Source organism: Balaenoptera physalus (assembly GCF_965194825.1).
Source record: "Balaenoptera physalus genome assembly, chromosome: 1".
NCBI lineage: Eukaryota > Metazoa > Chordata > Mammalia > Artiodactyla > Balaenopteridae > Balaenoptera > Balaenoptera physalus.
In genome coordinates, this window is record NC_138882.1 from 152564319 (window position 1) to 152591067 (window position 26749).

General features: G+C 38.9%; 1 protein-coding gene across 6 annotated transcripts in view; it reads right to left on the minus strand.

The window, feature by feature from the left end:
* The window catches only part of ZFYVE9 (zinc finger FYVE-type containing 9), a 189701-nt gene that overhangs the window by 4055 nt on the left and 158897 nt on the right, over nucleotides 1-26749 (minus strand). For 4 of the 6 annotated variants that reach the window (XM_082428847.1, XM_082428848.1, XM_082428844.1 and 1 more), the window contains 5 exons: nucleotides 11713-11863; nucleotides 9535-9615; nucleotides 6444-6606; nucleotides 2953-3058; nucleotides 675-851 (listed from right to left, as the gene is read on the minus strand). In XM_082428847.1, coding sequence (XP_082284973.1) covers nucleotides 675-851; nucleotides 2953-3058; nucleotides 6444-6606; nucleotides 9535-9615; nucleotides 11713-11863 — 678 coding nt within the window. Of the gene's footprint in view, nucleotides 1-674; nucleotides 852-2952; nucleotides 3059-6443; nucleotides 6607-9534; nucleotides 9616-11712; nucleotides 11864-21652; nucleotides 22907-26749 lie in introns of those variants that run through there. The other 2 variants (XM_082428846.1, XM_082428849.1) reach the window with 2 other exon arrangements.

Below are 26749 nucleotides of genomic sequence, written 5' to 3' on the forward strand. Positions count from 1 at the left end.
ATCTAAAATCCAAAAGAAATGTAGGGAGATTAGAGTGCTAGGCCACAGGAGAGAGACACTGGGGAAAGGAAGTGGGGGCAGGGCGCACTAAGACTGGATTGTGACTACAAACGCATACAAAACGGTTACGTCAGACAGGGAGGGGAGCCCGGCCACGGGAGACCTGAACTGACGGGAAAACCAGTGGGGCAACAGGTCAAGTCCTATCCACTAACTAGCTGGGAAATGTTGACAGTAACGAGTGGGAGCTGCAGAGGCCAGTCGGCAGAAGTCTGCTGCAGTTATAAGAAAACGACAGGATATGGGACAGCTTGGGACCTGCTCTCTAAAGGAGGCAGAATGATTCCCAAAGGGCGGTGCTGGGGAGTCTCAAAGGCTGGCCCTGATGTCATTCACACCGGAGGTGGCCGGTCCTCACACACACTTCTCCTTAGCCCACACTAAAAAGAAAAGTCCTTGCAAGAATTCAGGTGAGGAAGCCAGAGTTCAAATGGTTCAGAGAGTCTGACCAAGCAGCACATCCAGCTGTTATTACCAACAGAGGGAAGGCTAAATATTGTATCTGGTCAGGCCCAAGGTCCAGAGACTTATACTCTCTGGGTTGCAGCAGGAAAACTCACATGTCAGAAAATAGACACTGCCCAAGGCCCGCTTCAAAGGCTGAGACTCTTTACCTGATCTGAGTCAAGTGTCACACGTAGTCCCAGTTTAGTCATTCCATCTTCCTTCAGAAGCTTCAGGTGGGGACACAGAGCAAGACAAAAAGCCTTGGCAACATGCTCGGTCAGTCGGCTGTGATCTGCAGGGTCACTCAGGCAACTGTGCTGGTCATCATTTTCTAGGAAGAACACCTGTTCCCCAAACAAAAGAGACTTTTAAACTTGTGCCTAGGAGATGTAGGAAGAAATGAGTACACCAGCTAACGTGTATGAGCAACCTGATTCCCTAAGATGTGCAGGAAGACCTCAGACACCACGAGGTCCTTGGGCCAAGAAAAGTAGGGCACTGACATCTTACATCTAAGAAACAGCCTCTGCCTCTCACAGTCTCTGCACCCATAAAATGGTAGCTGCTATCTGCCTATCTACCTGAAAGCCATGGCCATGGTCATAATGGTATGTTCTACTCAGAACCGGAAAAGGCTTACATTTTGCACTGTATACTTCTAAAAGGAATCCCTAACATGTGGACAACTTTCTAAGAGAACGGACCTTATAGATCATGTCGCCCAACACCTTCATATTACTGATTACTCATAGAAAGGAGGTGACTCGCTCAGGGCCCAGGCCAGAATCTGCCTCTTATCACAGACAGTTTTTCCCACCACATGGCTCTGCCACTGCTGAGGCCAGAGCTGTGTCAGTGTCCTTGAACTGAGCACTGCACTGGGCGCAGGCAGAAGCATAGCAGATTTGGAACTGAGACCTGAGTCCTAGTCACATAGAGGAGGGTCATGAGCAAGTCCTTTGGCTTCTTAATGCCCAGTTTGCCTCTGTAAAATGGGAAGCACCTATTCTCTCTGGTTATTGTAAAAATTAAATGATATAAAAGCAAAACGTAAAAGATACAGATACGTAAATACACAATGCTTCTATATACCACCCCCTAGCTTACTGCTCAAGCAGCGGCTTATACTAAGAATACTGCGAATATACTAAGAATACTTAGAATAAGAATACTGCGAAGGGGCAGCTCTGAAGCCCTATGCCCGATGCACTAGTGAGAATGGCAGCATGAAATGATGGAAAGAGTTCTGGAGTGGGACTCAGGAGACTTCTGGCCCTGGCTCTGCCAGCAACCAGCATTAGGCAAGTCACAAGTCACCTGGCCTCTCTGAGACTGTTTACTCATTATGTAATTTCTCATTTCTCATCTCCCTACCTCAGTGGGTTACTGGGGAGCAAAAAGGAGGAAACACAGGTCAAACTACTTTGTAAGCAATAAAGACATTTACATGTTCCAGACCCTGCGCTACTCAAAATATATCAAAGGGATGATCATTACAAAGCAAGCAGATAAAACCACTCAGCCGCATATGAAAACACCAAGCATGGTATGAAAGATAAATCACTTGGAACAACAGCTCAAGAACTGAAGAACCTGTAGTCTATGTGTTGTCAGGAACCAGCTAGTAAACTTGGGTAAGGCATTTAACCTCCCCTGGCCTCAGTTACCCTGTGTGTAAAATGGAAAAGGTAGAAGTCACAGAACTTCTTAGATTTAAAAAAAAATTAAGATTTTTAAAGCTGCCAGAAATCCTAGAGATCTTATAATTTAATACTTTATTTTATAGACAAGTATAAATGAGGTTCAAAAGAAGTTGAGACATAGGACCTACCTGTTTACTCTCAGAAAATAAACTTTCTGATTTGTCTGACATGTACACATATACAGGGTTCCTGCCCTGCTCCTCTCATTCCCAAGTTAGCCTCTAACACAGCTTTCACGTTAAGGAACAATATAGTGGAAAAGAGCTTAGAAGTTGGCCAGATCTGGGTTTGAATCAGGACTCAGCCATTACTTAGTCGCCATGTAATCTTGGACAAGTTAGTTTCTGAGCTTTAGTTTTCTTATTGGTGAGATAAGTTTATTTTTTAAAGACGGTGTTATCCAAGACAGTTATAACTGAGTGCAGCATAACCAGCCCAGCTTTCTGAAGAATCCAGCAAAGATGGTATGTACCCTTCAGAGATACACCCTTCTTGAGTTCCAATGTGAACAAATCTCTAAAAGCTAGTTCATCGGGAGGAGATGTCAGACTGCTGCAGGCCACACTTTGTGCATTTCTTCCCAGTGAGCTAAGATAGACCAGAGAGAATTGGAGTATAGAAGGTAAACAGAGAGATTTTATTTATTTTTCTTATCCTCCAGAATCAGCCCGGAATGTGTCTCTGGGCCGAGCAAAAAGTTGTCTTCAAAGGAGGTCAAGGATGCCAAGTTTCATTTCCTTACCTCTGTCCATCTGATGACTTTTCCATTTGCTTTATACTCTGATCCATGGAATATCTTCACACTTGTTATAGACTCCATGGACTTCCCATCTATGGGACTTATGACACTAAAACAGAGACAAAGGAAAGAGATGGAAGCAGCTCAAAGTTGGAAGAACCACTTCTCTTATCAAGTCTTGCTACTAATTACACTGGGTGCCTTGCTGACCACATGTGTGCAAAACATCACAAAAGAAGAAGCCACTGCACAAGAATGTACATGGACAGAGCTCTCAGGGAAGGGCCTATGCACTGAAATAATTCAGGGAACACACATATGACAAAGGAGTCCTGATTCCAGGAGCTGGCTATTTAATGTAAAGAAACTGTTTACTCAAGCCTGCTCTCCTCCTCCAGTATTCCTCCCTTCAGTGACTGCACAGCCCCACCCGATCCTGCTCTCCCCTGGCTCTGCCACAGCACTCCGCTCCCGACTGTGACAACACTCATCACATCATACTCTCCAGACGGCTGCGCATTTGCCTCACAAATGAACTTCCGAAAGGGAGGGTATACGATACACTCACCTCTGTGTGCTACATTTCCAGGTCTGACACACTGCTTGGAATGTAGGCAATTAATAAGTGTTTATTGATTAAAGGAATTATTTGACCTAGTACGTTAATTATGACAGTGCTGGTGTGAACTGATGAACGTGTATCTATATTACCTATCACAACAAACTCCCTTCAGTGCTACATTATCACTCCTAGATTCCTGAATAGAAAGGCCACATTTTATGGTCGTGCCCTCTCCAAAATATAGCAAGTATAAACATGTGGAGATACATACTCATTCCAACAAAGATTCCAAATAATTGTCGCAAAGATTCCAAACTTTTCCTAACAATTTTCAAACCTGTTTATGTTTTTGAATCTCTATGTACAAAAGGTCAAATTTAACCTAAATTGGGATTCGCTTCATTTGACTGAATTAAAATTATTTAACCACTGTTACATTTAACTTCTAACTCATCAGACAATGTCAAAAATAGAGCAGCCTCAGTTGATTAACACTCTTTTGAGAAAGGATACCCTGACACTGTGGAACAAGCTGGAAAACATTCAGTCTACAGACTACAAACTAAACTCCTGGGTTCAAGAGTCTTCCCTGACTAGTTCTTGTCCTTTTTTCTAAGATGCTGCCACTGGCACGTGTTGTAGGAAAGGGCAACCTACTTGTTGTTAGCTACCGATACCTTACGGCATCAGATTTTCAGATTGTCAACTTTTTTGTCCTAATAACTATGGAATTTGTTGTGATAGATAATACAGACGCTTGTTCATCAGTTCACACCATCAACCTAATAACCAAATATAATAGAGAATTAAACACAAATTGATTTTGAAATTAAATTTTCCAGGAAGTATGGGAAGATAAAGGGTTATTTGTAAAGCAGGCAAACACACTCATTGATTTAGAAATTGCTTCCTTTTGTTCAATAACAAAAGTTTTAAAACCATTTTTAAAAAAATCTTGTATGCCATGTTGTAAGTGCCCTCTACCTTCCTTTGCTTCTGCAGTCCCTCAGACTGGAATACCCACTCTGCCACAGCTGTGCAGCAAATGTCTACTCATCTTACCAGACTCAGCTCAAGCAGCAGCCATTCCTCTAGGAAGTCGTTCCTGAATACTGCCCGACCACCTCTACCGAGCTCCTCATTTCTTTTTTATCTTCACTGTCTCCTATAGAGTTTTCTATGAGCGTCTTCCGAACTTTGGTGGACTTATTTATAACTATCTTCAAAACCAGACTAAGTCACCTGTCAGCAAGGACCATGTGGACTTCATTTTTGTATTTTCAGAAGCCCACACATAGAGTTATCGCCTGAAGGATGAATGGGAGAAAGCTTAATACAATGAAGTATGACATATTTATTCAATTAATCAGTTTTTTAAAGAACCTACTTGGGGGACTTCCCTGGTGACGCAGTGGTTGGGAATCGCCTGCCAATACAGGTAACACGGGTTCGAGCCCTGGTCTGGGAAGATCCCACATGCCATGGAGCTACTAAGCCTGCGCTCTAGAGCCTGCAATCCACAACTGTTGAGCCCGAGCGCCACAACTACCGAAGCCCGCGCCTAGAGCCCATGCTCCGCAACAAGAGAAGCCACTGCAATGAGAAGCCTGCACATGGCAGCAAAGAGTGGCCCCTGCTCTCCACAACTAGAGAAAGCCTGCACGCAGCAACGAAGACCCAACACAGCCAAAAATAAATAATTAATTTAAAAGGAAAAAGAAAAAAAGAACTGCTTGGTGCTGGACAGTGTTTTAGGTGCTGGCGACACAGAAGTAAATAAATCAGCAAAAATTTCTGCCCTCATGGAGCTTACATCCCAGGGGCAATATAATAAATAAGTAAAAATATATGTTAGAGAGTTATAGGTGCTCTTAAATATAATTCAGGGGAGGGAAGAAATGTGTATGAGAGGCTTATAATGTAGTAGGCTGGCCAGGGAAGGCCTTATTGAGAAAGTGACATTTTAGAAAAAACTTGAAGCAGGGAGGGAGTAACTTGTGGCTATATAGGAACAGGGTATAAGTTGAGAAAACAGAAGGTACAAAGGTCTGAGGGCAGAAGCACAGCTGATGTATTCAAGCAAGAAGCCAGGTGTTGCTTCTGAGAAGTGGGCGGAGGGATTGTGTAAGGCCTTGTATGTCATAAAAGACTTCGGCTTTTACCCTGAATGACACTGGAAGCCAGTGGTGGGTTTTGAGCAAAGAAGTGACAATGCTCTGGCTGCTGTACTGGAAACTGATTAGGCTGGGGGGAAGGAGGAGGCCAAGACTAGAAACAATGAAACCAATTAGGAGGCGACTGCAATAATGCAGACCAAATGATGGCAGCAGGGGTAGTGAGAAGTAGTACGATTCTGGAAATATTTTAAAGTAAAGCTAACAGGATTTACTGTTGGACTAGGTGTAGGGTGTGAGACAAAAGCGTCAAAGATGACTCCAAGGTCTGGGCTTAAACCATCAGAATAGAGTTGCCATGTACTAGAGAAGAGTATAGGATTTGAAGCCCAAGGAGGTGGTTTTCAGTCCTAGCCCTGCCACTTCCTAGCTTTATGGAATCATTTATCCTTTTGGTGTTTATTTACTCATCTGTAATATAGAAATAACAATACTAGTTGTTATATGAAATGAAACAAAATTAGCAAAAGTGTTTTTTGTAAACCAAAAAAGGCTTAGGTTTTACTATTATCTCAAAAACTTTAAAGGGATTGTTTTGTTTCATCAACTCCTTCCTTCCTCCTCCCTTCAAAAATATGCACAGAAACTCCTTCAGAAATTAAGCCAAGAAACCAGAAATTTAAAATTCCATGTTATGATACAAAGCAGTCCTTTCTTCTTAGGCAGGGCTTTCAGTAAAGTTATAAAACACCAGTATAGACAAAACCCAGAGCCTAGCCCATAACGAAATGCCACAGGGGGGAGGTCGCCGCATTTACCCCTTGTTGACATTCTTGTCGTCATCCACCCACTGGATGCGGATGTGCTCCTGGGGATCCTCGGCATCTGCCTTGCCACAGGTGACGGTGAAGTCCTTCATCTCCCGCAGCGCCTGCCTCAAGGCATCCATGTTCTCTGCAGTGATCTGGACCATAACGCCATCTGAGAATCAGCACCAAGACAACACAGATGGAAACGATGCAAAGCCAGGTAGAAGGGCAGGTGAAACCCTGTACCTGGCATCTAGCAAATCCCTCTAGGATTAAATGTAAAACTCTGTACTGTTCTCTGAAGCTGACAGATACAAAGAGGTTTTGTTCTTTGAGCTGAACCTCTTACTCATTGAAAGTGTTATGAGGAGCAAATGCCAAGATGGATTCTGCTTAAAACACTTGCCTGTTGATTTCACTTCAGGCACAACGAAGTTTGTCCTGAGACTGCTCAAAGGGAAAACTTACACATGGTCACGTCCCTCTTTTGGACACACAGAGGATTTTGTTCGTGTTTCCACTGATGCATCTATTGTGCTCTGATCATATTTATTCGTTTGCATCTCTTGCCTTACTATGACTGCATACAGTGAAAGCCAGTAAGTGTTTGTTAAATAAATCACTGAATAAACAACAGCAGTGGGATGGGGAATAAATCCATTTATTGACTAGCAATAAGGCAAACCTACCACATGTGTTTTATATGGGCTACCATGTAGCCAACAGATGATAACTATTTTGGGGCTGCTACCTACCTGAGTCAAAGGCAAATACTGAAATTGAGGGAGAAAGTTGTCACATGCTGAGCAATTACCCTGCTTCGTTGACACAAAACTTTCTTCTCAGCTAAAATAATTTCTAAAGAGCTTCAATAAAAATTTCATAAATAGGCAGCTAATTACTCTACTGACACACACACAGTGAAGTGTAAGGCCTAAGAAATTCCCAACCCAAAGACATAAATATAATTTTTAAATACATTGCTTTGCATTTGTAAGAATCTGTGGCAGTTCAATTTATCATTTTGACAACACTGAATGGGTGCTTTTTAATCACCTTGTAAAGACACAATTTCAAAGGTAGTCAATATTTGATCACATAGGCATTAATTAGTCATTTAAGACCAAAGAACTGCTTGTCTCCTAGATTTAATTTCTTAATAGAGTGTTTCTGCTATGTAGTATAATAGCATACTTTGCTCTTCACTTGCTGTTTTATTAAGTTTACCAATAGAGGAGATCAAAGTCAATCTCTTTTAACACACGTAAGATTATCTATGTATTTCAGTTAACATAATGGAATCTACCCTCAGGAAAAACTGCTCTTAGGGTGCTGGAGTGAGCTACTGTGGAAATGAAAACCTGTCATTGTGTGTGCAGACTATATTTTCCAAAGATGACCACTATATGTCCCGTCTCACATGCTTTTCTACAATGCTACCTTTCCATTTCCCCACCAAGAAATGGAGTCTAACTTCTCTGCCCTTGAGCAGGCTCATGACCACTTCCAACACTAGAGGATGGTGGAAATGACACTGTGTGACTTTCAAGGCTGGGTCATAAAAACCAATGCGGCTGCTGCCTTGTGCTGGAGCAGTTGTGCTTGGGAGTTCTGAGCCACCAAACTATCCCAAGGCTGCATGCTAAGGAGTCCAATGATAAGGACTCTGGTCATTACTCCTAGTCTTTAAATCATCCCAGCACAGGCCCCAGACTTGTGAGTCAAAAAACTTTCAGATAATTCTAGCTCCCGGCCATCAAGTAACCACCAACCTTCAAGTCATCCCAACTGAGGCCCCAGACATCACTGAGCAGGGTCAAGCCAACCCTGCATTGCCCTGTCAAGGGCAGACCCAGAGGAATCAGTGAGCATGATAAAATAGTTGTTTTGAGCCATTAAATTCCGGTTTAATTTGTTATACAACAAGAGTAACTAGATCAAAAAACAGTGACGAATAGTTGACAAAGAAAATAAATATCCTGTGATAAACCATAATGGAAAAGAATATGAAAAAGAATGTGTGTGTGTGGACGTGTGTATATATATCTGAATCACTTTGCTGTACAGCAGAAATTAATACATTATAAATCAACTAAACTTCAATAAAATAAATTACAAAAATCAATTAAAGAAAATAAACAATATGCTCATTAGCCTTTCATTAAATTTCATTTAATTAACTTTTGTCAGGATATGTGTCACGTCAATTATAGCAAACCAGCAGCAAATGAATCCCATTCTGTACACCAAATGGTGATTGCAGCATTCTTGTGGGTAACTGGGGCTGAACTTCATCTACATATTTACAGATTCACACCCAGTGATATATCTGAATTCAGACTATGACCCTTTGGGTACCTTATTCCAGAGCTCTGAAAAGCCATCTCTTAACTTTTATGTCGGTGTCCCATGATATCTCTACCACTTACTCCCTTCTTTGGAGAGTTAGGCAACCTTATGACAGTTTTAATTAGCTGTAGAGTGAGATGCTATTGAATAAATAATAGGAGTCAGAAGTCTATGGCAGGACTTCCCTGGTGGCGCAGTGGTTGGGAGTCTGCCTGCCAATGCAGGGGACATGGGTTAAAGCCCTGGTCCGGGAAGATACCACATGCCACGGAGCAACTAAGCCCTGTGCCACAACTACTGAGCCTGTTCTCTAGAGCCCGCGAGCCACAACTACTGAGCCCGTGTGCCACAACTACTGAAGCCCACGTGCCTAGAGCCTGTGCTCCGCAACAACAGAAGCCACTGCAATGAGAAGCCCGCGCACCGCAAGGAAGAGAAGCCCCTGCCCGCCACAACTAGAGAAAGCCCACATGCAGCAACGAAGACCCAATGCAGCCATAAATAAATAAAGAAAGAAATAAATACACACATACATACATACATTTATTAAAAAAAAAAAGAAAGTATTCAGATTAATTCATTTGTTTAGAACTGACCGGTAGCACAAATGAGACTAGCTGGAATTAGACGTCAATCCAAAAAAAAAAAAGTCTACGGCAAAAGTGTCAAGGCTTCCTTTAATGTCCCTTGTTTTTCAGTTGTACAGTTAGGACTGAACTAATGTACATGCAGTAAATAACTCATTCTTTACCTTCCACAATACTGGACTTGGCAAGATATCCTGAAGAGGATTTCAGAGCGCCACTGAACACAAAGAAACTGGCACCAGTCACTAAAATAGCAATAGAAATAGTTTAGTGAAGAAAGACTCCTAGTTGGAGGGGTTGAAAATAATAATGAAATATTTGGTAGTTGGGAACTCCAACCATCATCATACAGAATACAAAAAACACCAACTCTATACACCACAGTATACAAGTAACCAATAATTCAAAGCTAATTCTCTAAGCTAATGATAGCTTAGAGAATGAGGTTTTAAGATATACTCTCCCATTCTGTTTTGTGCTTCCTTCAATCAAGAAGCAAAAAAATCTTAGCAGTCAAGATTAGGGCTTGGTCTGCAGCTTGTTTTTGTAAACAAAATTTTATTTGAACACAGCCATAGCCATTCATTTACATATTGTCTACGGCAGTTTTTGAATTATGATGCCAGAGTGCTGGCGACAAAGACCACAGGCCTGCAAAGCCTAAAATATTTATCATATTCACAGGAAAAGTTTGCTGACCCCTCATCTAATTCATTGCTTTTTTTAAATCAAATATATTTTGAATATGGAGATATGGTTGCCAACTATTTTATTTACCAAGTGGAGCTATTAAAAAAACAAACATATTTAAAAGACAAACACCTCTTCATGAAAGAAAGGATATTTAATTATATTTAGCTTTATGAAAACTGCACTACACTTTTTATTTCTCCACATCTTAAACTGGACTGAGCTATTCCACCTTCCTACCCATTGGCCCTACAGTGTCTCTAATGGGTAGGTGATCCAGCCTTTGTGAGAGACTCCTAGTGACAGGGAGCCCGCAGAGCGCAAGGCGACCATTTCTATTTCTGGATAGCTCTCAGTGCTACAGCGTGTGCTCTCAAATTGAGCCCAAATCTAGATCCTTGTAGCTTTCACCCACTGGTGCTGGTTTTGGTCTTTTGTAGCTATAGAGGGTAAGGTGAATATTATTTCCACATAATAGAAAACCTTAAAAATAGAGATAGCTCTTTTTCACCCTCTTTCAATCTGTACTTTTCCAGGTTAAACATTTATACTTTTTTCAAGAGGTCTTCCTTTGACCTAGTTTCTAAACTTCTCACAGGCCTTGAATCATCCTCTGAAGACCCTCTAGTTTTATCACCAATTATGTTAATGATATCCAGAACTTATTCAAATATTATAGATATGATTTGACTAATAGGGAGCATAGTGGATTTATCACCAACCTATTTTAGATATTATATTTGAATATACATGTGCTCAGTACCTTTTATGCCTTTACTAAACAACTGATTTAAAAAATAAACAGAAGACAATGACCTATAGTATGTCTACTAGAGAAGTGTTTCATAAAGCATACTAAAGACAGCTAGTTTTAGGAGATATTCTGAGGGAAAAAAAGATTCATGGTCAAATAAATTTGGGAAGGTCTAGGCACTATCCTGCTTTTGTAAAATCACAATACACATCAGTTTGTTAAAGGCTCTGAAAAGTCCTGCAGTAAAGAAATCTGCTTAAACTTGTTTAACATAGGATTTCTCAGTCTAATATAATAAGCGAAACTTTTATTTATGTGAATATTTTAAAAAACCATAGAAGCTGATAAAGACACTTTAGGAAATGGCACATTGAGCAATGCTTCTTAAATTCTAATGTGTTATTTGAATCACACAGCAATTGTGCTAAAACACAAATTCTGACTTAGCAGATCTGGGGTATGAAGTCTTCATCTCTAACAATCTCCTAAGTGATGAGACCACATTCTGAGTACCACCGAATCTAGAAGGCTTCCTTCAGAATCCTGTCAACCTATTAATTTAATTAACATTCTTTGGGTATGGTCATTCAAAAAGCTCTAAATCTACCTAAGCATATTCTCACCATGGGGCCTAGTCTTCTACCTTCAAATATCAATGCTGGCTCTGTCAGTGTCCTGAGGCAGTATTTTCAAGATGCTCCCCTCAGTAACAGAGATCCCATTTGCAGCTCTAAGTCTGGGTAGTCAACATACTCCTAAAGAATAAGCTTGGAAAGGTTAATTTAATCAAACTGTGGTCACCTATTCTGACAGTGAGTGTTATGGGGCTGAGATATCCAACTCTCCAGTTCCCGTACAATCTTCCATTCTTACAACCTCAGTCAGCTCAAACACTCACCCTTTCTGGGTTGATTGTGAATACTGATAGCCTGGGTCTGATAGTTTCCATCATCATTCTGGACACACACGAGATGAGAGTCTGCCTTCTCATTGAAGCAGGCACCTCCTGCCAGGACATGCTCATTGGACTTGTTCATGGCTTTCATCATCTGCAATCAAAGAAGAAGGCTAACTTTCTTGTTCTGCCAAGAATGGGCATTTTTTGGTGTGTCTGACATAGCACAACGCCACAACTTCTCACAGACAAAAGAGAATATTATTATTTAATTAAAGTGACAAAGGAGCTACCAAATAATGAAAACGAAGTGAAAAATCAGTCACTATTAGTAAAAATTCACATACTTGTTGAATTCTCTCTATAGTTTATAGGTGATTTATATTACAACCCAAACACATGACATTTTGCATTCATTTTTTGTCTTTTTATTGCTGCACTAAACTCAAGTAACTAAAATGAGTTTAGCTAATTACAATAGTTTCTCCTATCCACTGGATTCTCTGAAAATATATATACACTGAAATTCTAAGTCAAAATAATGTCCCATATTTAAGTCTATCTTGTCTTCTTTTTCTACATCCATACAAAGGAGTGCTTTCCTCCACAAATATATGAACTCCATTATTTCTTAGTTTTATTAACTTATGTTTGATATCTTCAATGAAATCACTTACTAATATTTTGCTTTGTTCTTATAAAGAGATTTAAGGTGATAATTCTGAACCTAACCTGGAAAAACTCATCGGCCACCACTTTGTATCTAGTAAGTAAATCTGAGCTTATACCATCTTGATGCTAAAATCTGGCTTCTCGTTGAAATAGGCTAATGATAATTTATTCGTTTGTTTTTATTCCCATTTTTTCCTTCATGTCATCATTTGTTAAACTTTCTAATTCAATCTTTTTAAATGGCTTTGATCTTTTGAAAACTCTAGTTTAAAACTTTTATTTTCTTTTACTCCCCTCTACTTCTTACATTATAAACTGCAGTGTGAAAAACAGCAGATGAGTGTTCTGATACCTTTTATATTCTTGTATCACTATATTCAAAAAAATGTATTGAAATGAAATTCATGACATAAAATTAACCATTTTAAAGTGAACAACTCAGTGGCATTTAGTACATTCACAATGTTCTTCAACCACCACTCTTATCTAGTTCCAAAACACTTCCATCATTCATTCGAAAGTAAAATCCCTTACTCATTAACCAGTTTCTTCCCATTCCCCCCTCCAACCACCAATCTGCATTCTGTCTGTATTCTGGATATTTCATATAAATGGAACCATGTAATATGTGACTACTGTGTCTGGCTTCTTTCACTTAGCATAATGTTTTGGGAGCTCATCCATGGTATAGCATATATCAATACTTCATTCCCTTTTATGGCTGAATAATATTTCATTGTGCATATACACCACAATTTGTTTAACCATCCATCCATGAATGTTTGGGCTATGTCGGTCTTTTGGCTATTGTGAATAGTGCTACTATGAAAATGTGTGTACATGTACTTGTTATGAGGAACTGTTTTCAATACTTCAGAATATATACTAGGGGTAGAATTACAGGGTCATATGGTAATTCTATGTTTAACTTTTAGAGTAGCTGCCAAAATGTTTTTCACAGTGGATGAACCATTCAAAATTTCCACCAACAATGTACTAGGTTTCTAATTTCTCTGCAGCCTTGTCAACACTTGTTATTTTCCACTGTTGTTGTTGTTTTTTATAGCCATCCTAGTAGGTATGAAGGAGTACCTCATTGTGGTTTTGATTTGCATTTCCCTAGTGACTGATGACATTAAGCATCTTTTCAAGTGCTTGTTGGCCATTTGTATATCTTCTTTGGAGAAATGTCTCTTTAAGTCCTTTGCTCGTTTTTAAATTGGACTGTTTGTCTTTTGTGTTGAGTTATAAGAGTTCTTTACATATTCTAGATCTAGAGACCAGATCCTTAACAGATATATAGACTGCAAATATTTTCTCCCATTGTATTGGTTGTCTTTTCACTTTCTTGTTAATGTCCTTGGATGCACAAAAGGTTTTAATTTTTATTAAGTCCAATTTATGTATTTTTTTCTTTTTTTGCTTGTGCTTTTGGTGTCATATCTAAAAATCCACTGCCAAATCAAAGGTCATGAAAACTTACCCTCATGTTTTTTTCTAAGAGCTTTATGGATTTAGCTCTTATATTTAGGTCATTGATCCATTTTGAGTTAAACTTTGTTCATGGTTTGAAGTAAGGGTACAACTTAATTCTTTTTACATGTGGAGATTCAGTTGTCCTAGTACCATTTGGTGAAGACTGTTCTTTCACCATTAAATAGTCTTGGCATTCTTTTCAAAATCAACTGGCCATAAATGTGTGAATTTATTTCTGGGACCTTAATTCTATTCCATGCCAATACCACATTATTTTGATTACTGTAGCCTTGCAATAAGTTTTGAAATTGGGAAGTGTGTAGGCTCCAATTTTGTTCTTTCACAAGATTATTTTGGCTTGAGTCCCTTGCAATTCCAAATGAATTTGAATACTGGCTTTCCATTTCTACAAAAAAAAAAAAAAGGCCACTGGAATTCTGATAGGGCTTGCACTGGATCTGTAGATCACTTTGGTAGTATTGACATATTAACAACATTAAGTCTTCCAATACATGAACATGAGATGTCTTCCCATTTATTTAGGTCTTCTTCAAGTTCTTTCAACAAGTTTTATAGTTTTCAGGTTTCAAGTCTTTTACCTCCTTGGTAAATTTACTTCTAGGTACTGTATCGATACAATTCTGAGACATCATCATCTCCTGGTTGGACTTTCTTATGTTTATAACTCTTACAAAGTTAATATTTTAATACATAGCTGTATCGCCAGAGGCATCCAAAGAATAATTAAATATTCCTCTCACAATAACTTTTATCAACCCATTAAAACAAACCAGTTCTATCAGGGTTTTCCAAAGATTACTTTTAAATAAGTTTTTGCAAATAAGATAAGTCAGCTAGAAGATTCCTACTTAGGGAAGTCAATAGATAGACTAATTTAGGTTCTCATTTGCAATTTACACTTGTATCACATGAAGGAAATGGATACAATCATATACAGCAATTCTAAAAAAATATTATATCCATCATTTCTTCCAAATCATTAGGCTAAAGCGGTTTCTAATTTTGTCTACATTGAACAGATTAAAAATATTTTCAGGAATTCCCTGGCGGTCCAGTGGTTAGGACTCAGCGCTCTCACTGCCAAGCCCTGGGTTCAATCCCTGGTCGGGGAACTAAGATCCCGCAAGCTGCACGGCATGGCCAAAAAAATTTTTTTAATAAATAAATATTTTTGATTCAGACATTCTGAATAAATTAGCTAGCCTCTAAGAAAATCATTTCCCTGGATGTCAATTTCAAGCCCAATGAGATTTTAAAAACTTCGTATTTCTTTAGAAATGAATGAACAGATTTTTTTCTCTTAAAACTACGTTCATTTATACCAAAAGGAGAATTTCCCAGATATTCAAAGGATCTTACTGAACATAAAATAAACTTACACTTGTTATATGATGATATAAATACTGGATTTTCCATTTTATTTGTGCCATTTCTCTGCTCTGTCAATTCAAATTCTGTAATTATCTCTTGACCTATCACTATTGTCACTGCAGTTCAAGACCAATTACCTCTTTTCTGGATACAATAACAACTTTATAACTGTTTTATCTATAGTCAGTCTCTAGCAGCACTGACTCATTCCACATGTGAAATAAAATTCATATTTTATGGCAACACAAGAAAAATTTAAACATAAAAAATTCTCTCTGCCTTTTGGCCTCCTCTCTCCCCTCTACTACTGCGCACTGTGAATCAGAATTATGGATCCACCAAACCTCCCCACTGGCAGAAATACCTGCTTAACCATGAATGCAACATTCTCCTAGCTCCAACAGACCACTTAAAAGATAACATTGCTTCTGGATCTTGTAAGGGGGCCATTTTTTGCAGATCTGGATTGTGTAAACTGTCAGTAATATGTCATTTAGTGTAGAGCACTCTGTCTTAAAAAACTTATAACTGTGCTTTGAATTCTAATGAGCATAACATTTCTCAGAGCTTTCTGAGATGCTGTTCTGGGTTATAATCTTCAATTTGGCTCAAATAAAATCTTTCTTTTCTTTCTTAGATTGACTGATTAATTTTTAGTCCACACAGAATGTTCCCACATTTACAAAGCACAGCTCTGATCATATCACATCTTCCCCACCTTGTCCTCCATTCAAATCACAAGCGTCCTATGCTCTAACCCCAAACCAACTTTCTTGTACTATCTCTCTTCCTACTGTATGCTTACAAGCAGGACTACTTCCATTTTCCATCTCTGAGCTTTAGCATATGCAATTTTTTAGTCTCCCTTTTCTTCTCCCATATCCAAGCACCTGAAAAAGCTGACCCCAAATCAAGGCTTAGGAAAAACACCAACTCCTGCATGTAGCCTTCTTTAATTCCCTATCAGACACTAATGTGACCACTCCCTTCTTTGAACTGCCATAGCACATTCTTTGTATTTCTTATATGGCATCATCCACATTCAGCCCTGGATCTGATTAATAGCAAGGATTCAAGCCAGAATGCCTATATTTCAATCCCGGCTTTGCTACTAACTAGCTGAATGTCACTGGGCAAGTTACTTGATTTCTCTGTGTCCCAATTTCTTCCTCTGTAAAATGGGATAATAAAAGTAACTATTTCATGGGACTTCCCTGGTAGCGCAGTGGTTAAGAATCCGCCTGGGGGCTTCCCTGGGGGCGCAATGGTTAAGAATCCGCCTGCCAATGCAGGGGACACGGGTTCGAGCCCTGGTCCGGGAAGATCCCACATGCCACAGAGCAACTAAGCCCATGCGCCACAACTACTGAGCCTGCGCTCTAGAGCCTGCGAGCCACAACTACTGAGCCCACATGCCACAACTACTGAAGCCCGTGCACCTAGGGCCCGTGCTCCGCAACAAGAGAAGCCACTGCAATGAGAAGCCCGCGCACCACAATGAAGAGTAGCCCCCACTCGCTGCAACTAGAGAAAGCCCATGTGCAGCAACAAAGACCCAATGCAGCCAAAACTAAATAAATAAATTAAAAAAAAAAAAAAAAAAAAGAATCTGCCTGTCAATGCAGGGGACACGGGTTCGAGCCCTGGTCTGGGAAGATCCCACATGCCACGGAGCAACTAAGCCCGTGCTCCACAACTACTGAGCCTGTGTTCTAGAGCCTGTGAGCCACAACTACTGAGCCTGAGCGCCTAGAGTCCGTGCTCTGTAACGTGAGAAACCACCACAATGAGAAGCCCGTGCACCGCAACTAAGAGGAGCCCCTGCCCGCCACAACTAGAGAAAGCCTACACGCAGCCACGAAGACCCAAATGCAGCCAAAAATAAATACATAAAAATAAATTTTAAAAAGTAACTATTTCATGTGATGAGCACTAAATAAATATTAATAAAGTGCTTAGACCAGCACCAAGAGCATAATAAGCTCAAGTGTTTGTTAAATAAAATTTGTATGCTCATCTCCTCCACACTGCTTATAAAATTGTAAAGCAACCTTCAAGTCAGCAGCAAATAATTCAACTGAGTACATCTTATGAGATAATGGGATTCAGACCTTCCTAAGAGCTCACAAATTAGTGACAATGACATACTGATAAAAGGCAGGAAGCAACTTCTGTAACAACAGTATGTGCAAAATCGATAACATCTATGAAGTGCCAACCATGAGCCAGGCACTGAACTAAATTCTACTTCGGTCTTATATCAAAAGGACCATTTTAACATACCAAGTGAAGCAGTACATAAGCTTTATTTTCCTGTGTTTCCCACCCCCAGAGTCTAACCATTCACACAATCACAAAAACCAATTAAAAAAATATAGTTCTAGGGGAATTCCCTGGTGGTCTAGTGGTTAGGACTTGACGCTTTCACTGCCGGGGCCCAGGTTCGATCCCTGGTCGAAGAACTAAGATCCTGCAAGCTTCACAGTGGAAAAAAAAAAAAAAGAAAGAAACTTTAAAAAAGAATGTAAAAGATGTACAAATATTAATATATTATACAAACTTAGAGGAAACAGAAATCATTACAGCTTAGAATAATCTGAAAAGGCGGCCCAAAAAAATAAAAGATGGGAACAGAGGAAAGAAGGAGTGATACTGTCTGGAAAATGGAGAATTCTAGGAAGGTTTCCTAAAAGCTTTAACATTTGAATTGGTTTTGAAATCAGGTACAGAGGAAGAACACTTTGGATAAAGAGAAGAGCATGAGTAAAGGAAGAGAAAGAACTGAGAAAGGAACACTGAAATGAATAACAATGGGACAGGTGGAGGAATATCCTTCCCTGGAGATATTTAGGGAAGATATAAACATTTGTCCTTCCAATTAGCTGGGGTTCACTTGTGTCTAGAACCTGGCATCCACCTTCCAGGCCTATGGGTCTACATATCATGAACCATGAACCTTCACTCATTCATGTAGCAAATACTCAATGAGCATCTAATGGGTACCAGCCACTGTGTCAGTACTTGTTTTATTCAGTGTGAACAAACAAATCTTCCCTCATAGAACTTATATTCTTGTGTGTAGAGGAGGAGGAAAAATAAATAAATAAATAAATAAGTAAAATACTTTAAATGTTAGACATTGATAAGTGCTATACAGAAAAATAAAGCATGAGGGAGGACTAGGAGTACTGGCTAGTGAGATTTAATATTGAATACTTAGGAGAGTTCTTACTGAAAAGTGAGGGAAAAGCCATGGGAATATGTAAGGAAGAGCCTTACAGGCATTTAGAATAGCTAGTGCAATGGCTGTGTGGTTGTAGCATGTTAGCAAGCCAGGTAGTTTCAAGGAACATTAATTAAGGACAGTGTGACTGAAAAGGGAGAGGTATAAGAAGTTAGGTTAGACAGGTAATGGGTTAAGAAGTACAAATGGTATAGAAGACTTCAGTGATAGTTCTGACTGGTATGAAAGATCTTTGAAGAATTTTGAGCAGAGGAGTGACATGATTTGACTTAGTTTTAACAGGATCACTTGGGCTGCTGTGTTGAAAATAAACTGATGGGGGAAAGGCTACCAATAAGAAGACCAGTTAGACATGAAAGGATGCTCAACATCATTAATCATTAGAGAAACACAAATCAAAACTACAATGAGGTATCACCTCACACCAGTCAGAATGGGTATCATCAAAAAATCTACAAACAATAAATGCTGGAGAGGGTGTGGATTAAAGGGAACCCTCTTGCACTGTTGGTGGGAATGTAAATTGATACAGCCACTATGTGGAACAGTATGGAGGTTCCTTAAAAAACTAAAAATAGAATTACCATATGACCCAGCAGTCCCACTACTGGGCATATACCCAGAGAAAACCATAATTCAAAAACAGTCATGTACCACAATGTTCATTGCAGCACTATTTACAATAGCCAGGACATGGAAGCAACCTAAGTGTCCATTGACAGATGAATGGATAAAGAAGATGTGGCACATATATACAATGGAATATTACTCAGCCATAAAAGGAAACGAAATTGAGTCATTTGTAGTGAGGTGGATGGACCTAGAGTCTGTCATACAGAGTGAAGTAAGTCAGAAAGAGAAAAACAAATACTGTATGCTAACACATATATATGGAATCTAAAACAAACAAACAAAATGGTTCTGAAGAACCTAGGGGCAGGACAGGAATAAGGATGCAGATGTAGGGAATGGACTTGAGGACACAGGGAGTGGGAAGGGTAAGCTGGGATGAAGTGAGAGAGTGGCATGGACATATATACACTACCAAATGTAAAATAGATAGCTAGTGGGAAGCAGCCACATAGCACAGGGAGATCAGCTCAGTGCTTTGTGACCACCTAGAGGGGTGGGATAGGGAGGGTGGGAGGGAGACGCCAAGAGGGAGGAGATATGGGGATATATGTATATGTATAGCTGATTCACTTTGTTATAAAGGAGAAACTAACACACCATTGTAAAGCAATTATACTCCAATAAAGATGTTAAAAAAAAAAAAAAGGAAAAAAAGACCAGTTAGGAGACCACTACACAAATCCAAGATTAACTTAGACCAAGACTGGCCCAAGGACTGAGAGGTGGTTGGGTTCCAGACATATTTGGAAGGTAGAGCCAGAAGAATTTCCTAACAGACTGGACACAGGATATGAAAGAAGCCTTAAAGATGACTCCAAAATTTTGAGCCTGGTAACTGGAAGGATGGCACTGCCATTAACTTAGGGAAGACTGCAAGAAGAGGAGGTTTTGAGGGAAGATCAGGAGGTCAGAATTGAACTTGCTAAGCTTGAGATGCCTATGTAAGTAGAGATGTCAAGTGGGCAATAAGACACTCAAGTCCGGGAGTTCCCTGGTAGCCTAGTGGTTAGAATTCCAGGCTTCCACTGCCGTGGCCCGGGTTTAATCCCTGGTCAGGGAACTGAGATTCTGCAAGCCATGCGGCATAGCCAACAAAATTAATTAATTAATTAATTAAATTTTTAAAAAATTTTATTTACTTATTTATTTTTGGCTGTGTTGGGTCTTTGTTGCTCCGTGTGGACTTTCTCTAGTTGCGGCACACGGGCAACTCTTCATGTGCCGCAACTAGAGAAAGCTGGGGGCCACTCTTCGTTGTGGTGCGTGGGCTTCTCATTGCGGTGGCTTCTCTTGTTGCGGAGCACGGGCTCTAGGTGCGCAGGCTTCAGTAGTTGTGGCACATGGGCTCAGTAGTTGTGGCTCGTGGGCTCTAGAGCACAGGCTCAGTATTTGTGGCTTGCGCACTTGGTTGCTCCGCGGCATGTGGGATCTTCCCGGACCAGGGCTTGAACCCGTGTCCCCTGCATTGGCAGGCGGATTCTTAACCACTGTGCCACCAGGGAAGTCCTAATTAATTAATTTTTAAAAAAGACACTCAAGTCTAACAAAACAGGGAAGAGAGTCAGGCTGAAGGAAGATATTTGGAAGACATCAGTATAGAGACAGTATTTAAGGCCAGGAGACTGGATAGATCACCAAGGAAATGGATAGAGACAAATAAAACTTACAGGGACTGAGTCCTTGAGTTTTTCAAAATGAGTGAAATATGGGGTCAGAAAGAGGGATGTACGGAGATAGAAATTAAATTGTGGGAGATGAGGGATGCCGAAGGAGTCCAGGGTTTCTTGTGGTGCTTGAACACAATGAGATTAGAGATGGTAGTCTCAAAGCCAAAAGCGGCAGCAAGCTTGTAAGTGCTGGGAGATAGGGAAGGCCAGGGGTTTGGCTAGAAACAGCATTCTGAAGCCACTGTTCACCCCTATCAATGGGCATGCAGTGACATTGGAGGGAGGGGAAGACAATCTTACTCTGAACATGCATTGTTCAGCAGTGACCTCCTGGTGCAGTCACTGGAGGGAGAGCAGCCAGGGCTCCTTCTTGGGGATCCTTATATTTTCATTTAACCTGTAGTTAAATACTGTCTTCCATGTATAACACTGGGAAAAGCTATGCTAATAATCAATGGAACAGCACCTCCTTCCTCTGCACTATTTTCCAGAGCAGTTTTCACCAACTCCTTTCATTCTTTTGAAAAGAAGACTATCAGTTCCTCCTCCCTAAGAGAAAAGAAATGTATTCCTTGAAGGCCAGAAAATAAAACATTCCTTAAGCAGATCTTAGGGCCATCTGTTTTTATTTGTGCTACAATGAACCTTTAAAATTATGCTTTTGTAACTTCACATTTCTCTGAAGAATATGTGTAGCTTTGAACTAAAACCAAAACTCTGATTTTAGAATTGCACAGGGAACAGGATCTCAAGAGGCCATTCAGCCTAAATTATACAAGACGGGGATTACATAGATACACAATGTCACAGATTCCTGCATTATATCACAACCAATATAAATTTCTCTATTTCTCTCTGGTTTTGAGTAAAGAATTAATACAATTTTGTTCCTTTTTGCTTGAAACTTTGACATGAGGTTAACTCTTTGGTTCTATTCCCCCTGTGACATGATGAAAGTTTGAATGTCCACTACATTTCTTGAAAATTTTTGTTATTTTTTAGTTATATTTAAAATAATTGGCAAAATGTACATATTTAGTACATTTTTAAAGTGTACAATCTGATGAATTTTGATATGTGTATATACCCATATAAACAGCACTTAAAATCACTCTACTCTGTTCCACCAATCTAGAAATACATATTATACCAAAACAATACTGTCTTGATTAACCTACCTTTAAAATAAGCCTTAACATCAGGTAGTGTAAGTCTTTGAATTATGTTCTTTTTCAAAGTTGTCTCAGCTATTCTAGATTTTTTGCATCTCCACATATATTTTGGAATCAGTGTCTCAATTTCTATTTTGAAACAGCCTGCTGGTATTTTGATTGGGACTGTGTTGAAGCTATGAATCAATTTCGGGAGAAATGACATCTTAACAATATTGAGTCTTCTGATTCATAAATATAGTCTATCTCTTCACTTATTTGGGTCTTCAATTTCTCTTAGCAATGTTTTGCAGTTTTCAGTGTATGAAAATAGCATTGTTTTTTTAAAAATTTATTTATTTATTTTTGGCTGCGTTGGGTCTTTGTCGCTGCGCATGGGCTTTCTCTAGTTGCGGCGAGCGGGGGCTACTCTTTGTTGCGGTGCGTGGGCTTCTCACTGCGGTGGCTTCTCTTGTTGCGGAGCACGGGCTCTAGGCCCGCGGGGTTCAGTAGTTGTGGCTTGCAGGCTCTAGAGCGCAGGCTCAGTAGTTGTGGCACACGGGCTTAGCTGCTCCACGGCATGTGGGATCTTCCCAGACCAGGGCTCGAACCCATGTCCCCTGCACTAGCAGGCAGATTCTTAACCACTGTGCCACCAGGGAAGTCCTATTGTATTGTTTTTAAATTCCAATTTCTGATTGTTAGTATACAGAAATACACTTGACTTTTACACAATGATTTTGCAACTCTGATAAATTCGTTGACCAGATCTAGTACTATTCTGTAAATTCTTTAGAATTTCTTACATAGACAACCATGTTATCTGTGAATAAAGACAATCTTACTTCTTTTTTTCCATCTGTATTCCTCTAATTTTGTTTTCTTGCCTTATTACATTGGCTAGAAGATCCACTGAAATGTTGAATAGAAATAAGAGTAGACATCATCTCCTTGTTCCCAATCTTAAAGAAGAACCAATCAATCAGTCACTGTTAGATATATTAAGTTTTTCATAAATTCTCTTTATTAGATTGTAAAAGTTCTCTTCTATTTTTAAACTGCTGATACATATATATATATATATATACATATATAGATAGATATCTCTCTCTATATATATACATAGAGAGAGAGGGTGGAGGGGAGAGAGAGAGATTGAATGGAAGTATGGGTTCATCAAATGCTTTTTCTGCAGCAGCTTTTTCTTTTAACATGTTTTTCCTTTCTATCCTGTTAATATGCTGAGTTACAGATTGATTTTTGAATGTTAAACCAACTTAGCGTATTTGGAATAAGCCCCATTTAGTCATGAAGTACCTTATTATTTTGTGTATTACTGAATTGGATATACTAAAAACTTGTTATGTATTTATGCAACCACCTATGAGGGATATAGGTCTGCAGTTTTCATTTCTTCCAATTTTTTTTTCTAGTTTTGATACTAGTGTAATGAAGGCCTCATCAAAAGAGATTCCCTCCTCATCTATTTTCTAAGAGTGTATAGAACTGGTGTTATTTCTTCCTTCATTTTGTAAAAGTCACCAGTGAACATATCTAGACCTGGGCTTTTCTTTGTGAAAAGGTTTATAATAATAAATTCAACTCTTTCAATGGACGCAGGGCTACTCCAGCTACCTATTTTTTCTTGACAGAGGTATGAAAGTTGATGTTCAAAGAATTTGTCCATTTTGTCCAAGTTGGACATGTATTAGCATAAATGTGTTCATAATATGCCCTATTGTCTTCTTACTATTTACAGGACTTGTAATGATATCCCTCTCTCTCACATTTCATAATGTTAATTTGTGTTTTTACTATTTTTTAATTGAAGTATAGGTGATTTACAATATTAGTTTCAGGTGTGCAACACAGTGATTCAATATTTTTATAGATTATACTGCATTTAAAGTTTATAAAATAGTGACTATATTTCCCTGTGCTGTACAATATATCCTTCTAGTCTTATTTATAGACAGTAGTTTGTACCTCCTTACTCCCCTACCCATATCTTGCCACTCCCCACTCCCCTCTCTCCACTGATAACCACTAGTTTATTCTCTATATCTGTGAGTCTGTTTCTGTTTGGTTATATTCATTGGTTTGTTTTATTTTTTAGATTCCACATACAAGTGATAGCATTACAGTATTTGTCTTTCTCTGTCTGACATATTTCACTAGGCATAATACACTCTAGGTCCATCCATGTTGTTGTAAATGGCAGAATTTCATTCTTTTTCATGGCCAAGTAATACTCCATTACATAGATAGACAGATAGATAGATAAAGAGATATATCTATGTATCACATCTTCTTTATCCATTCATCTGTTGATGGACACTTAGGTTGCTTCTATATCTTGGCTACTGTAAATTATGCTGCTATGAACATTGGAGTACATGTATATTTTCAAATTACTGTTTTTGTTTTCTTTGAATATACACCCAGGAGAGGAATTGCTGAATCATATGGCAGTTCTATTTTCAGTTTTTTGAGGAATCTCCATAATATTTTCCATAGTAGCTGTACCAATTTACATTCCCACTAACAGTGTACCAGGATCCCCCTTTCTCCACAGCTTTGCCAACATTTGTTATTTATAGGCTTTCTTAAAAATTATTTTTTATTGGAGTATAGCTGCTTACAGACATTTTGATGATAGCCATACTGACAAGTGTGAGGTGGTATCTCACTGGGGTTTTGATTTGCATTTCTCTGATGATTAGAAATGTTGAGAAACTTTTCATGTGCCTTTGGCCATCTGTATATTTTCTTTGACACAATCTCTATTCATGTCTTCTGACCTTTTTTTTTTTTTTGGCCATGCCGCGTAGCTTGCAGAATCTTAGTTCCCCGACCAAGGATCAAACCTGGGCCCCGGCAGTGAGAGCACTGACTCCTAACCACTGGACTGCCAGGGAATTCCCTTCTGACCATTTTTAAATCAGGCTGGTTATTTTTTTGATATTGAGTTGTGTGAATCATGTATATAGTTTGGATATTAACCCCTTATCGGTCATATCATTTGCAAATATTTTCTCCTATTCAGGAGGTTGTCTTTTCATTTTCTTGATGGTTTCCTTTGCTGTAAAAAAAAAAATTGTTACATTTAATTAGGTCCCACTTATTTATTTTTGCTTTTATTTTTTTTGCCTTAGGAGACAGATCTAAGAAGATCTTCCTACACTTTATGTCAGAGTGTTCAGCCTATGTTTTCTCCCAGGAGTTTTATGGTTTCAGGTCTTACATTTAGGTCTTCAATACATTTTGAGTTTATTTTTGTATATGGTGTGAGAAAATGTTCTAATTTCATTCTTTTACAAGTAGCTGTCCAATTTTTCCAGCACTATTTATTAAAGAGACGCTCTTTTCTCCAGTGTATATCATGCCTCCTTCATCGTAGGTTAATTAAACATAAGTATGTGGGTTTACTTGGGGGCTCTCTATTCTGTTCCATTGATCTGTGTCTGTTTTTGTGCCAGTACCATGCTGTTTTGATGACTAAAGCTTTGTAGTAGTCTGAAGTCAGAGAGTATTATACCTCTAGCTTTGTTCCTTTTTCTCAAGATTGGTTTGGCAATTCAGGGTCTTCTGTGGTTCCATATAAATTTTAGGATTATTTCTTCTAGTTCGGTGAAAAATGTCATGAGTATTTTGATAAGGATTGCATTAAATCTGTAGATTGCTTTCAGTAGTATGTATTTTAACAATATTAATTCTGCTAATCCATGAACCTGGAATATCCTTCCATTCCTTGGTATCATCTTCAACTTCCTTCATCAATGTTTTATGGTTTTTAGAGTACTGGTCTTTTACCTCCTTGGTTAAATTTATTCCTAGGTATTTTATTCTTTTTGATAAAATTTTAATTGGGGTTATTTTCTTGCATTCTCTTTCTGATAGTTCATAATTAGCGTACAGAGAAGCAATAGGTTTCTGTATATTAACCTTATATCCTGCAGCTTTATGGAATTCATTTATTAGTTCTAATAGATTTCTGGTGGCAACTTTAGCATTTTCTATATGCAGTATGATGTCATCTGTAAACAGTGACAGTTTTACTTCTTGCCTTCCAATTCGGATGCCTCTTCCTTCTTTTTCTTGACTGATTGCTGTGGCTAGGACTTCCAATATTATGTTAAATAGAAGTGGTGAGAGTGGGCATCCTTTGTCTTGTTCCTGATTTTAGAGGAAAAGCTTTCAGCTTTCCACCATTGAGTATATTAGCTATGGGTTTGCCATAAATAGTCTTTATTATATTGAGGTATATTTCCTCTATACCAACTTTGATGAGAGTTTTTTTTATCATGAATGGATGTTGAATTTTGTCAAATGCTTTTCTGTGTGTGTCTACTGAGATGATCATGTGACTTTTATCCTTCCTTTTGTTAATGTGGTGTATCACACTGATTGATCTGTGCATGCCTGGAATAAATCCCACTTGTCATGGTGTATGATCCTTTTTATATATTGTTGTATTCAGGTGCTAATATTTTGTTGAGGAGTTTTGCATCTATACTCATCAGAGATGTTGGCCTGCAATTTTCTTTTTTTGTAGTGTCTTTTACTGATTTTGGTATCAAGGTAATGGTAGCAACATAAAATAAATCTGGGAGTGTTTCCTCCTCTTCAGTTTTTTGGAAGAGTTGAGAAGAACAGGTATTGCTCTTCTTTATATGTTTGGTAGAGTTCCCCTGTGAAACCGTCCAATCCTGGAATTTTGTTTGCTGAGAGTTTGTTTGTTTTATTAGAAATCCAATTTTACTACTAGTGATCGTCTGTTTGAATAGCCTATTTCTTCCTGATTC